Source organism: Colletotrichum godetiae (assembly GCF_030913485.1).
Source record: "Colletotrichum godetiae strain CBS 193.32 chromosome Unknown BDP55scaffold_5, whole genome shotgun sequence".
Lineage (NCBI taxonomy): Eukaryota > Fungi > Ascomycota > Sordariomycetes > Glomerellales > Glomerellaceae > Colletotrichum > Colletotrichum godetiae.
Window position 1 is genome coordinate 1317604 of NW_026851253.1, and position 12656 is coordinate 1330259.

Sequence of the window (12656 nt, forward strand, 5' to 3'; positions counted from 1 at the left end):
GAGGGTTGTGTTGAGGAAGGAAAAAAATGGAAGGTCAGTGGAGGATTTAAGTCGTAGAGGGCGAAAGGTGTAAGTTTGTCAGAGCGAAGAGGGAAGAGTATTGAGGGTGTATTTGAGAAAGGCGAGAACGGGAGCGTGAGGTGGTCGAGGGCGGGAAAGTCCAAGTTCAAGGTGAAGAAGTAGAAGGCAATATAAAGGTAAGAAAAAGTGCTGCTAAAGTTTCACCTCAAGGCAGGCACACCTCGAATGTTGCTCTTTCTAACTACAGATAGGTACTTCTTATTTACTTGTCATGCTCAAATACCTGACCTATGTCTGGTTGAAGTCAAGTCTCAAGGGGCTACTATCTAGCATGAAGGAATCCCCAAGGCAGCCAGCCCACTTCACATAGCAACAAAGGCTATCAACCTCATCTTCTTTGTCAGAAGACCAGATATTACATTCTAATTCACTTTTGGCCTTATATCAAAACTTCCAATGATGATATCTGATAAAAGCGGAACGAATATGACGGCCTGCAATCTAGGGGACAAATGTCAACTATCCCCGCTCGATTCTGGCCCTTTTCGCCATGCGTGTTCACACTTATTGACGATTGATCCAAGTCCCGTCGCTTCATAGAAAGAATTTTCATTTCACCATGGCCGGTGGAAACAGTTCTAGTGACTCAAACCCTAATTTCTTTCATTCGAAGACCCTCGAATCTCGACAACATCACTATCCTCGAGGCGGGAAGAAGAAATTGCATCAACTACCGCGACTCGGACGCCAAGGCCATCAAGATGACCTCCGACTTGCAACCTGAGCCTGATGGGCAGATCAAGGCTTTTCGAAATGAAAACGAGCTGATCTCTAGAATATTGGACTCCACCAGCACCATCATCTCTTCCTTCCAGGAGCTCGACAAGCAACATGCCGCCATCGCCAGCCTATTGAAGGCAGCAAGCAAAGTGTCTTCCGCACTTGACAAGTCTGGAAACCTTTCCAACAGAAACATGCATGGCTCACTGTTGTTGGCCACAGCCGCAATTGCGCAAGCCAACCCCGAGCAAGGCTTGGGATTCCGCAACGAAGCAATCGGCCTCCTCTTGTTGGCCACAAGCAGAGTTGTCGCTTCCTTCAAGAACGCCGGAAACGTTCCTCGTGCTCGTACTCCAGGTATTTAACCTCCTCCCCGTCCTCCATGGAAAGTTCTGACTATTTGCCAAGCCGCGAGAGGTCGCACTTGCTACTTTAATCGACTCCCCAAAGAGCTGAAGCATAAAATTTGGGATTTATGCCTCCCGCGTGGTAGAATCTACGAACCGAAGACATATGAAGATTACATGTTCTATGACCCAAGACACGTTCGATTCTTTCAACACTGGGCGCCTCCGACTCTCAGAGAAGTCAATCGAGAGGCACGCGACTACTGCATGAAGGCAGGTCAGTTTCGCTTCGGCTACTATGAGGATGACTTGGCCCACGAAACGATGAGATCGATCTGGTACAACAACAAGCTCGACGCTATCTACATCTCCAGGTATTCCCAGTGGCGGGATTTGAACCTCCTCTATGTGAAGAACCTCATCATCGGAGACACGATCGTCCTCAGCCCGGATAAGTGCAGAGACGTCCTCTCGGGCGCTTGCTACGGCTGCGACAACTTGACGATTGCTTACCAGCCCCGCGGAGCTCCTATCGTGAAGAGTAGAGCACCGAGTCGTTGGGAGTTGGAGACTACTCAGCCAGTCTTTTACGACATCAAAGATCATGAGCGTGTCTGCGCTGAGCTGGTGGACTTGAATGATTGGGATGAAGGCCTGCTGAAGACCTGGGGTGAACACCAACTCGAACTGGAGAAGGTTCTCTACGAGAGCGCGGGCAGCTCCTTCAAGAAACTGGTCAGGTTTCGTGCCGTGGAGGTTTTTCGCAAGCCTCGCGTTATTGAGTGAGGTTCTTGTTGGAGGCGGATTTTCATGAGAGATGCATAAGTCAAGGGGTTCTTACAATCATGCACCTTCAGGATCGCCTTTTTCGTTACATTCATCAATTATGTAGATGGCTACACATACCAGATCCGAAGATCCTGAGGGAGATGGAGGCACTGGTCATCAAGTCAAGGATAGTTCCCACTTCGCCTTCAATGCTATCAACATAGGTCATGCGCGCTCCTCTCAATTCTTTGACATAACTTGACGTTCCATACGATTATACCTCCTGGAAGATAAGAGACTGGGAGGTTGTAAAGCTACTGGATGGCGAGAATCTTTGGCTCAAGGCAAATGATAGTGCGAATATTGTCAAGTCGGTCCCCGTAACGACAGGAAAGGTGCCTTCTGCTCATGCGCTCCCTTCCATGGTTCATCACAGCCATCGTGTCTTGGACACTAGCGCTATTCTTCAAGTACAAGCAGCCTTTAAAGTCCTTCATTCAGCTCGTACTCGTTTACGAGGTCTGATTGGGAGCGGCCGAGGCTGCTTTTGCTGGAAGTCTGACGCGGGATGGTAGGAAGCCAGTCGTTGAAACGTCAGAGAAGGCTTGGCCGGTGGCCGGAGTCATCGTTGAGCTTGCCGCTATCATACTTCTGAGCTTCGGCGAAGAGGTCACGATGACCGCATCCCAACGATTCCGTAGAATCTCGAGTACTGGTCCTTTGACAAGCCGACTCGCTCCTTGCACGAGTACTCTCCCCCCCGCGTCAGAGAGGCGTGCAAGGAAGCATATGAGGCCTGCATGTCGGTGAGCCACTTCACCTTTGGCTGCTTCGGTAACACCAATATTCGCGGTCTGTAGTTCAACAAAATCCAGGAAGCGATCTACTATGTGACCTTGGAACAGTGGTACCAGGCAGAGTTGAAGACCTCGAAAAAGTCGATCATCTCTATCGAAGTTGCCCTGGATGTATTCCTGTAGACTGGAGTTTAGAATGAGAGCTTTTCTGCATGCCACCATCTCGTCGTCGCGATGTATATCGACAGCCGTTGTCCCATTGCATCTGTGAACATGGATGAGCTCCCGAGAAAGCTTCCGGTGTTTCGAACCGTAAGAGATGATGATGTTATTGCCCAAACGCTTGGCGTGGAGGGCGTCCTAGCGGCCAGGTTTCCGGAGTTGGACGGGAGAAACCACCTCACCTGGGCCGAGCTTAGGGACATGCTGTTGAAGACGAGAGAGGGGAAGATTCTCGCAAACGCCGACAAGCCTGGCATATACAAGGGGCCCTTGATCCTAGGGGCCGTGGAGGCTTTCAGAAAGGAGGACAATCGAGGGGGCGGTGGTCGTGGTCCTGGACGATTCTTTAAGGTCTTCAGGAGGTGGGACGGCTGGGAGGATTCTAAAAAGCTATTCTGGGTGACTAATACGTCCCTTCTTTTGATACCCATCCATCTCTTCAGTCTGTTTCATACGGAATATCAGAGAGGGAGAGAATAGTGGCGAGTGGAATGGGTGCTTGGTTGTTGAAGAAGACTCTGCACAAATAAAGACAGACTTGAAGGTTCTCGACGTTTGATCGTCGCAAAGGTAAGGAGCCAAGAGCAGAGACGTGTATGATAGATGGAGGGAGAAGGTAGGTAGAGAGAACAGTCCGAAGACTCATCAACAAGAAACAGGCAGTTTATTAAGAAAGCTTTGGCATTTATGTTTTCTTCGGAGCGATGCCAGTGACGTAGAGGTACAAGCCTGAGCAGCGAGTGAAAGTGGCCTAGTTTTCAAGGTCCGTCCATGTCACTCTGCAAAGGAATGTGTATGAGGGCTCGCAGCCCGAAGAAGATCAACGTCATGGAACTCATTCATCAAGCCTGTTTGCTGGCAATAACAGCCATAAACACGAACAGTTTACGTCCCGAAGACCTCGTGGATATCAATTGGTAGGTGACTAGCTATTGTACGAAGAAGAAACCAAACCCAACGCCCCTTCTCCCGATGGAAAGTGTACCGGAATATGGTACATGCCAAATCCTGCATGAATCATCAAAGACCAACCAGAAAATCATCCAAGCTACCTTCTCCGTCTTGGCCTCTAGTCAAAGTAGCTCGGGCGAGCTTTAAGAACCTCAATGCCGGAGAACTTGGGAACGCGGCCGGGGCTGAGATGCTTCACATTGATGACGTGATCCTCCCAGATCTGGCCAACAATGCGCTTGACATCGCCCCAGGTTGCGACGCTACCAACATCGTCAGAGAACTCCTTCGGGTAGTCGTGGGTGCTAATCGGATCGGCCTTCTGCAGCGGGAATAGCTTGGCGGGCAGGCGAGGGCTTGCCAGACAGGAGCGGATATCCCACTCCATGGTCTGCATGAGGATGACCTCCTTGCAAGAGGTAAAGTGATCGAGAACAATGTCCATCTTTGCAGTAGCGTCGACCTTGCACATAAATCTATTATGCGGGAAAGCGACAGGGACAATGCGTGACATGTCTAGGTTGGTCCAAGTACGTGGCTCCTCACGGACGAAGAGAATGTCCTCAGAATAGTTGAACCAAAGGCCCTTGTATGGGCCGCCGAACAAGCCGAACTCGAAGCCGCCCGCCTCGAGGAATGCCTTGTTAGCCTCTTTACAGGCAAGTCGAAGCTTGGGCGTCTTGTGGGCGGTCACGCTCATCTCAGTGAGGCCCGAGGCCTGGCGCAGGGCCAAGGCCGGGTTAGGCGCGCCGTTATTGTTGGCGATGGGGGCTCGGAGAACGCGAGAGAAGTGGGCATCGACGTTGGAGAGGTCGAAAATACGTCCAGCAGGGAGAGCGAGCTTCCAGATCTTCATGCGGATCTCGACAGGGAACTTCTGAAACTGGGGGAACTTGGTGCTCTTGCTGTGCGAATGGCGGGAAAGCTTAGAGTCTGGGAGGGGAAAGCCCAAGTAAGAAGAGAAGGCAGACTTGACAGTGTCTCGCTCGCCTGCTTCTTCGATGTCAGTATTGTACTTAAGATCATGGATAGGAAAGAAACATGCGCTTGTGACTGTGGCGTGTGGACTTCTTACTCTCAATCTGTTTGATCTTTTCCTTCATCTCAGAGTTTTCCTGATTGGCAGTGTCGAGACGACTCTGAAGGGCCGCGAGCTGGGCGGGCTGAGTTGCGTTCGGGATGTTTGCAACCTCTGTAGTGACGGCGGTGCGAATGTAGTCCTGGATGGAGGCCATCATGGCATTCGAGGCTGCGGCCATCGGGTCAGCGGGTGTGGATGTGTTGTCCGCCATGATGAGTTTCAGCTACTGGGATGAGATGAGCAAATAGTGTCCGAAGAGGCCGAGGTGAGATAAGTTGCTTACCACAGCGCTGAAGACGTAAGAGACTGACGGGCAACTTCTGTTGCGATAGCAAAATGTAAGGCCCATGCGATACCGATGATGCAGCAAGTAAATGCAAGGTGTACGCGGCCAAGGAATCGCGTCGCAAGACAGATCCTGGGCGATGAGAGTCGTGGGTGTGTCGTGTGTGCAGTTAGTGCAAGATGCCGAAGTAATGCAGTGGTAGCAATTGCCAGAAGTCGGCAAACCGTCGTCTAATTGCCCCTTCCCTTGTCGTGCGGCGGAGACTGGACGTTTGCCGTCCAAAAAGCCAACGACGGTCGGCCTGAGAAAGAGATGTAGTCAAAAGAAAGCGAGATGAGCGTGGGAGATATCGAGCTGCCACTTGAAGGTTACCTAAGGTTGGAATTAAGGTGCTTGCCACTCACCGGTTGGCTGGTTGGGGAAGGAAGGATCGCTTCCTTTGGTTCGCCCCTTCCTACCGCCCATTTCAGAAGGTTCAGAGACATTGTCAGGCACGACGGGGGGGCATTTGGCGGTACTTAGGTACCTCTATTTCCCGAGGCGTCCACTCGACACCAGAGATTCAGCAGGTGCGGGCCAACGTGCCTGCACCCCAAGTCTACCAAGGTACGGAGTACCTCAGGTAGCGTGGTAGCCCAGTAATGTCCCCCTCAAGAAACAGCCCCTCTCCTTGTCATGCTGGAGCGGGAGCAGGGATCTTCACCAAGGTACACGCGTTAGTGAACGGCCGGGAGCCATCACTGCGGGCTCAATCTCACTACCCGCGGCCAACGCACTGACCGTCAGTTCGGTCGAATCTCACCTTGCTCTTACTGAGATGTGATGAGTGACGAGAATGGACGTTCCGGGTGGTATAAACATTCACCATAGATTATCTGCAGTCATATTTCATGCTGTGCAACGCCTGGAGACTGATCGTATGGTCAAATCCTGACACGAAGTTCACGTTGAGCAGCTTGCCGCGAATGCACTAACATGAGAGACAAGTAAACGGAATGTAATGGACGATATGAGTATTTATCTACCCTTGGTCGCCTGTAACGAGTTTACGAGAACACCATCTTGAATCAACCAAATAGGATGTGTCGAAACGAGAACGATGGGTCTACATGAGCTCATGCAGAATCGATGAGCCGCTCTTTTGGTTCGTCTTATCTCCAGCACTTCCAACATGAAGAGCAGGTCGGTCACGCCGGTTAAACTGAAACCCTACATGCAAGTGGTCGCAACGTCCGCGCGTGGGGGAAGACGCTCCAACATGGACAAATAGACTGGGGATATTTGGCCAATCATGAAGAGACGAGATTGGCCAATTGACCAATCTTGTTCCTGCGGCCGCGGCCCATGTCTTCTTGATCATACTACCATCTTCTTCAACCTTGACGGCGTCAGTACAGGGTAGTTGGAGATCATCGTCAGTCTACCAAGGTTGATGAAAAGCTAGTTTTTACAGTTTCTGGGTTGCTGATCTGGACAGGTCAAAAGGGGTACTTCATCTGGGCTTTAGAACTAGAGGGCCATCCAAACACCCTTTGAGGGTGGGCACCACTTTTATGCCTTGTGGTCGAGGATTTATGACCAAGCTGGCTTATGAACTCTACGGGACAGGCGTTATATTTTGTAGTACCATGCTAGAAGCGTGTTCACGACACCAATCCTGTCGACCGGTCTTAATCGTTCGTCGCTTTTTGTTTGATTACCCGTACGTAACCTCTTTATTTCTTCGTAAGAAACAATTCATCGAATATGAATTGAGACTTGGCTTTGCTGACCGACTTAACACAGTGACCCGTAGAACGAAGCAGAGACACCATCATTGAAAGGACAACCTCACTCCACGTTAGGAGCAATGACTGTGTAGTTCCTCCATCCACCATTATCCCTCGCAAACTCCGTCGCCTCGTGATGCTCATCCAGAGAAAACACCTTGATCTCCGCCCCGCTCTCCCTCCCGATCCTCAACTGACCTCCCTCAACCATGCGAACCAGCTGCAACAGCGTCGGCCGCTCGCACATCCACTTGCCTAGCAACTTCAGGTTCTTAAGCCCAAACACGGCATACGGTATCGTCAACGTCTCGCTCGCGCCGCCACTGAGAATAACTCGCCCCTCACGCTTCAGCGTGCGAACAGCGGCCTCGAGGTACGGCGGGTTTTTGAGCTCACCGGGTGTCCAGTCGTTGAAGACGTCCGCTCCAGCGCCGTTGGGAGTGGCTGCGAGGATAGCTTGTGCGTCGACGTCGGCGTCGCCTGTCATTACCACTGTCTTAAGGCGCGGGTTATCGCCGAGCTTGTTGCGCATTGCTGCGAGCTTCGATTCACTGCGGCCCAGGGCGATGACGTTTGCACCGACGGTGAGAGCGACCTCGACAGCTAGACCGCCAAATGAGCCACCAGAGGGTCCGATGACCACGGTCTCGGCTACTTTGATATCCGCAGCCTCGAGGAGGGCGCCAGCGGCAACGGAGTAGTGCGCAATAGAGCTCAACGCCGCAAAGTCATATCCCAGCTCACCGATAAGACGCTTCTCATCCAGCGGGTAGACGTTCTCGAGAGGCACCTTCTGATACTGCTGCAGCGAACCGTCACGCCATTCCTTCATCAGCTTCTGGCCCGCGTCGCCCACGCCGCCGAGGTGACCAATCATGACCATGACGTTGACGGGATCGTCGCGGCCGCGGGTGGTGGCGTCAACGTAGACTAGATCGCCCGGCTTGACGCGCACGGCATCCGGGCCGACGGCGTGAACGCGGCCGATTGCGTTGGGGTTCGGGACGAAGGGCGGGTGGACGTTGAGCTGCGGGAGCTTGCCGGTGTGGGCTAGGTGGGTGTAGGGCACGATTGGCGCCGCGAGGATTTTGACGACGACTGTGCCTGTGGGAGCGTCTGGGATGGGGAGGTCGATTACCTCGAGGGGTTTGGAGTATGATGAAAGCCAGAGGGCTCTGTTGCCTTGTGCGGAGCTCATTTTGATACTGATTGAGTCTGATGTAGTTGTGTAAGTTGACGTTGGGGGAACCGAAGAGCTTGGCTTCAAGTGGTTGATTTCGTTGTTCGTCTCGTCTTTCTTGAACTCGATTGCCGATACATACCGAATGATCGCAGCTCGTCGCTGGGGCTTATGTATGTTTTAATCATGATCGAAATCTAGGGGTTGAAGCTACGTTTCTCGGACCTGATCATGATGCCGCGTTCCCCATTTATTCAAATGAGGAAACCGGTGGCCGACGCTTTCGGGCCCATGGAGAGCTGCAATCCGTCTGTGGGCTGCAGTTGGGCCCCACACACAAGGCACCACACCGTCCACACGGGAGGGGGAATACTGACGGAATCGAATTCCGTGGAGATCGGCGGGCCGTTGAAGAGCTTGGCATGAAACTCAATTGACAGCTAGCGCGACTCGGGTTTGGTTTGAGGCCGGGGCTAGGGATGGACCGCATGGTTAGTTTCCATTGTCAGTTTTCACCTTATATCGCCTATGCCCCAGAGCTTTTGGACCCGCGAGCTTGTACGGACATGAATTGTTGCGGGGGAGAAGACGACGGAGCCTGCCTTCCTTCGGTTTCGGCCGGACCTTTTCAAAAGGTCCTTGTTGGCCGCTTATGTAAGACGGCCAACGACATGGCATTTTGCTCAACGTCGCTTTGTCCCTGATGAGGCCTATCTTACATCGATTCTCCCCTTAGCTGTCCTCGATGTCTCAGTCGACTCAATCTCCCCCTTGGTTATGCAGGTCATGGTGTTCGTCAACCGAAAAACAAAGAAGCGTCGTTGGCTCTGAACGGTGACCCCTTCGAGAAATCTTCTATACGCCTAAGCACCATCGGAGAGATACCCCTTGCAGCGGGAGCGGAAACGGCTTAAACTAGTCTCATGCAAGCAATCGAAGCTATGAATTTGCGGGGGATATATTTCCAGTGCTTGTTCTTTGCTGCAGCTTGTTCTTTGCTGCAGCTTGTTCTTTGCTGCAGCTTGTTCTTTGCTACAGCTTAGTCTTTGAGTATCCCATAAGTCAGACATGGAAAGTGACACCCCAAATTGACAAATGCCCTAGACATTTATGCCAGTTTGTCTTGAACAAGCAACCACGAACGAGTCCGAGCCTTTGTCAGATAAAAGGCAATCGTCAACGGCTGTTCTCTTGTGCTACGTTGCCGCCTGTTGGTCTGGCTTTTAGCAAAGCTTCTGTTTGCTTGGTGCCCTCAAGAGATAAAGAGACCAAGTTCCTCCCCGCGATATGTGGTATGTTGAATAGGGCCCCGGAGTATGGTAGATGTAGGAGTTCTACATATCATATACTAGGTTTCCCTTTCAAATTCTCCAGCTCAGGTTTGGATGACCTTGGTATGAAGATCCTCAAAGATAAAGAGATTGTTTGGGAACGAGTAAGCTCTTGTCAGCTCGGGAGAGTCCAATTCATCATACCAGCTCCATTGTTCACTATCTTTGATCCTCTTTAAACCCTTCGGTGCCATTTTGCTGCTCACATCTCTTGTGGAAGGTGCGACTCATCCTATTAGTGCCTTACCTGGACACCTAGGTGTGATGAAGTGAAGTGAAGGATAAACAACCAAGACTGGAATACACACTTCACCATCACAAGAATACTTCTAAACCGGTCATAGCTTGTGGGAGAGGAGGAACCTTCCGCTTCATTATAGTCTAGAGCTATTGGCCAAAAAAGATATTTCCTGACGCCCTATCCGGGCCCTTCTCTTTCCCTTTTCCTTTCACCTCTGTTTGGTCTTGTTTTTTTTTTTCTTCGCACAGCGACATCACCACTCACCATCCACCGCATTTTATACCCGTAAGACATTATTTCCATTTGCACATCTCACTTATGCTTTCAAATTACTAATACTCACTTAGTTGCTTTACCCTTGATGCGCTCTTCACAAACAGTCACCAGTCATCAGTCACCAGTCACCATCACCACCACAATGGCCTCTCGCTCATGGGCCCAGATCGCCGCCACGGGCACGACGCCCAAGCCCAGTCCTCTATGCCGAGAGGTCTTGGCCGACCAGTCCACCAGCCCGGCTCCCCCTCCGCCCTCTGCCGCCGACTTTCCATCCCTTACGGGATATACGGAGGAGGAGGAGGAGGATGAGGATGAGGAGGAGCGGAATATTGCAGCCTCACGGGCTAAAAGCCCTTGCCCTCGACCTTCTTCTTCTGGACCTGTCTCGGTGGTGGGGGGAGCGGAGAAATTTGGTGTTGCCTCTTCCCTTTTGAGGGTGAGCAACCCATCTTCCTCTTCTCCTCCAACTATCACGATTCTCAAGCGTGATACCGCCGCCACCACCACCACCGACGACACTGCCGAGATGGGCAACCAGAAGCGACAGGAGAAGCTCGCTGCGAAAAAGGCGGCGGAGGAGGCAGCTCGTCAGTGGCTGCTGCCGGAGATTCTAGCCATTTCGGTGGTCGGCTCATCTTCGACGGCAGCTGCTGCGGCCGTTGATTCTGCTGCCATCGACGCGGCCGACGTTCCTCTCCCAGCGGACGAGGAGAAGGAAGAGAAGGGGAAGGGACCGGCGATCCCGACCCCGACCGAAAAAGAGGTGACTGTCGCCTCGTCCGAGGCCACGGCCAAGGACGAGGCGCTCAGAAGAGCCATGATCGCCTCGCTTGAGCGAGGCCACCGCGCTGGGTAAGTATCAAGCACGTCACGAAGCGGTAAAAAAGACATCACTGACTTTTCTTGCTTCCTCCTACTATAGGCTCCTCCTGAACAGGGAGACTCACAACTTGTTCCTCCAGGTCCGAGAGGGCACGACGATTGGATGTCATCGCGAAATCGTCATCTCAGAGGCGCCCAAGTTGGCGGAGCTCCTTCCCCCTGCCGACGAGGTAAGCTTACTCTTGTGATCAGTGAGAATCTCCCAATTTTCTAATTTCTCGCTTCATGAATAGAACGGTAAGACCTACTTTGATGTGAGTGACTGCGCGATGCCGTACCTCAGCCCGGTCATCTTCTACATCTACAATGGTGGTAAGTAACTACCATGACTTCCTATCTCAATTCGTGTCTAATTTGAATCCTGACAGATCTCCCCGGCCACCGAGTGACCCGACATTGTATTTGGGACACCCGACCCATCATCAACAACGTCATGTTCTACGGCCCGGCGTATCGCTTCGGCGTCTCGTCAATGCTCAAGACCCAGCTTGACAACATGGAGGAGGCCTACGAGATGTACCGCATCGCGTTCGGCGGCCGCTACTTCTACTACCAGATCAAGGAGTTCCAAAAGTTGGCTGGATTCGAGATTCCCTTCCGGATGGCGCTCGTTCATCTGTTCCTCGACAACCCCATGGACGATCAGGAGCTCAAGCCCATGAAGGTGGCATTTGCCAAGTTAGCGACCGTCGTGCTACCCTTCATGCGCCGGCAGCCTAGCTTCAATCTGACCCAGAGCCTCTGGGAGGGTCTTCCGTTCCCCTGGCGTTCCGAGTGGGAAGAGTTCTACTACGAGGGTCTGCTTCCCGACTTCCCGAAGATCTTCGATGAGAATATGGAGTGGGTTAAGGAGAAGGTCGACGAGAGCCGCTTCTTCTACGAAGAGCCTATCGATCCCACGGGTCCGTCTTCGCGTCCTGCCGTGTCTGGTCCCGCCAATGCTCCGTTCTACCAGGAGTCCGTCGAGGAGATGTGTCTCCGTCTTTCTGGCTGCGGTCTTGATCCCGGCTACACGTTCACTAGTTAGAATGGCAGTCTCGACCGACCAAGCAACGAGCTTTTGATATCTTCTCACTTGAATGGTTTAGCCCTTTCCTGCCTTCGCCGGATACTCATCGACTTTTGAGATTCACTTGGGATATCGACCATTTCGCTACCGTACCTCAAGTCGGATTACTTCATTCTGGCAATGTGGTCGCGGACGTTTTTCTCTCGACACCGAAGACCAACTTCTTTCTTCTTGTTACAACTACGACTCTCCATCGTTGCGGCTTTCGACTTTGCTTATGTCCCCGCGGCAGAGGCTGGTGGACGAACGGATGACTTGGCTTGCTCAACCCATCGCACATTGAACCTTCTGAACCGATGACTCTACGTGAATGGAAGAGAAGTCATGGATTATTAGGCACTCGTCGACTTTTTTTTTTCTTACTTTACGACGATGCTCATGTCTGGAAGTGTGTGGATAGATCAGAACCTCGAAGGAGGTAGTCATTGACGAGGGCCAAACACAACGGATGGATACTTTTACTTGCTTGTTTTGCTTTTATTTCTTGTCTTTTGGCATGGTCGGCCACGGTTACGGTTATGGTTATGGAAAAGAAGATACCCTTTCGGTTTTCGGTTCTGGGACAGGTTCATTTCACGATACCCCCTGGTTTGCGAGTCTGGAGTCTAGGGCTCACGGTTTACGGATACTCGGATGCATGAAAAGGACTCAG

General features: G+C 52.0%; 5 protein-coding genes across 5 annotated transcripts; 3 read left to right on the forward strand and 2 right to left on the reverse strand.

Annotated features, from left to right (window-relative positions):
* Positions 1 to 782: 782 nt before the first annotated feature.
* BDP55DRAFT_753877 (uncharacterized protein) lies at positions 783 to 1934 on the forward strand (the record flags this gene model as incomplete). Its single annotated transcript, XM_060580701.1, has 2 exons — positions 783 to 1158; positions 1210 to 1934. 2 exons carry the CDS (start codon positions 783 to 785, stop codon positions 1932 to 1934), a joined length of 1101 nt encoding a protein of 366 aa, XP_060434694.1.
* A 1013-nt stretch (positions 1935 to 2947) lies between these two features.
* On the forward strand, positions 2948 to 3415 carry BDP55DRAFT_627677 (uncharacterized protein; the record flags this gene model as incomplete). The annotated part of the gene is made up of 1 exon (XM_060571789.1): positions 2948 to 3415. The coding sequence occupies one exon, from the start codon at positions 2948 to 2950 to the stop codon at positions 3413 to 3415; it is 468 nt and encodes a 155-aa protein (XP_060434695.1).
* A 589-nt stretch (positions 3416 to 4004) lies between these two features.
* On the reverse strand, positions 4005 to 5178 carry BDP55DRAFT_690748 (uncharacterized protein; the record flags this gene model as incomplete). Its single annotated transcript, XM_060576899.1, has 2 exons — positions 4005 to 4876; positions 4962 to 5178. 2 exons carry the CDS (start codon positions 5176 to 5178, stop codon positions 4005 to 4007), a joined length of 1089 nt encoding a protein of 362 aa, XP_060434696.1.
* Positions 5179 to 7083: 1905 nt separating this feature from the next.
* BDP55DRAFT_543278 (chaperonin 10-like protein) lies at positions 7084 to 8220 on the reverse strand (the record flags this gene model as incomplete). The annotated part of the gene is made up of 1 exon (XM_060568394.1): positions 7084 to 8220. The coding sequence occupies one exon, from the start codon at positions 8218 to 8220 to the stop codon at positions 7084 to 7086; it is 1137 nt and encodes a 378-aa protein (XP_060434697.1).
* Positions 8221 to 10192: 1972 nt separating this feature from the next.
* On the forward strand, positions 10193 to 11962 carry BDP55DRAFT_764776 (uncharacterized protein; the record flags this gene model as incomplete). Its single annotated transcript, XM_060580925.1, has 4 exons — positions 10193 to 10905; positions 10976 to 11105; positions 11169 to 11247; positions 11304 to 11962. The coding sequence occupies 4 exons, from the start codon at positions 10193 to 10195 to the stop codon at positions 11960 to 11962; spliced, it is 1581 nt and encodes a 526-aa protein (XP_060434698.1).
* Positions 11963 to 12656: the final 694 nt, after the last annotated feature.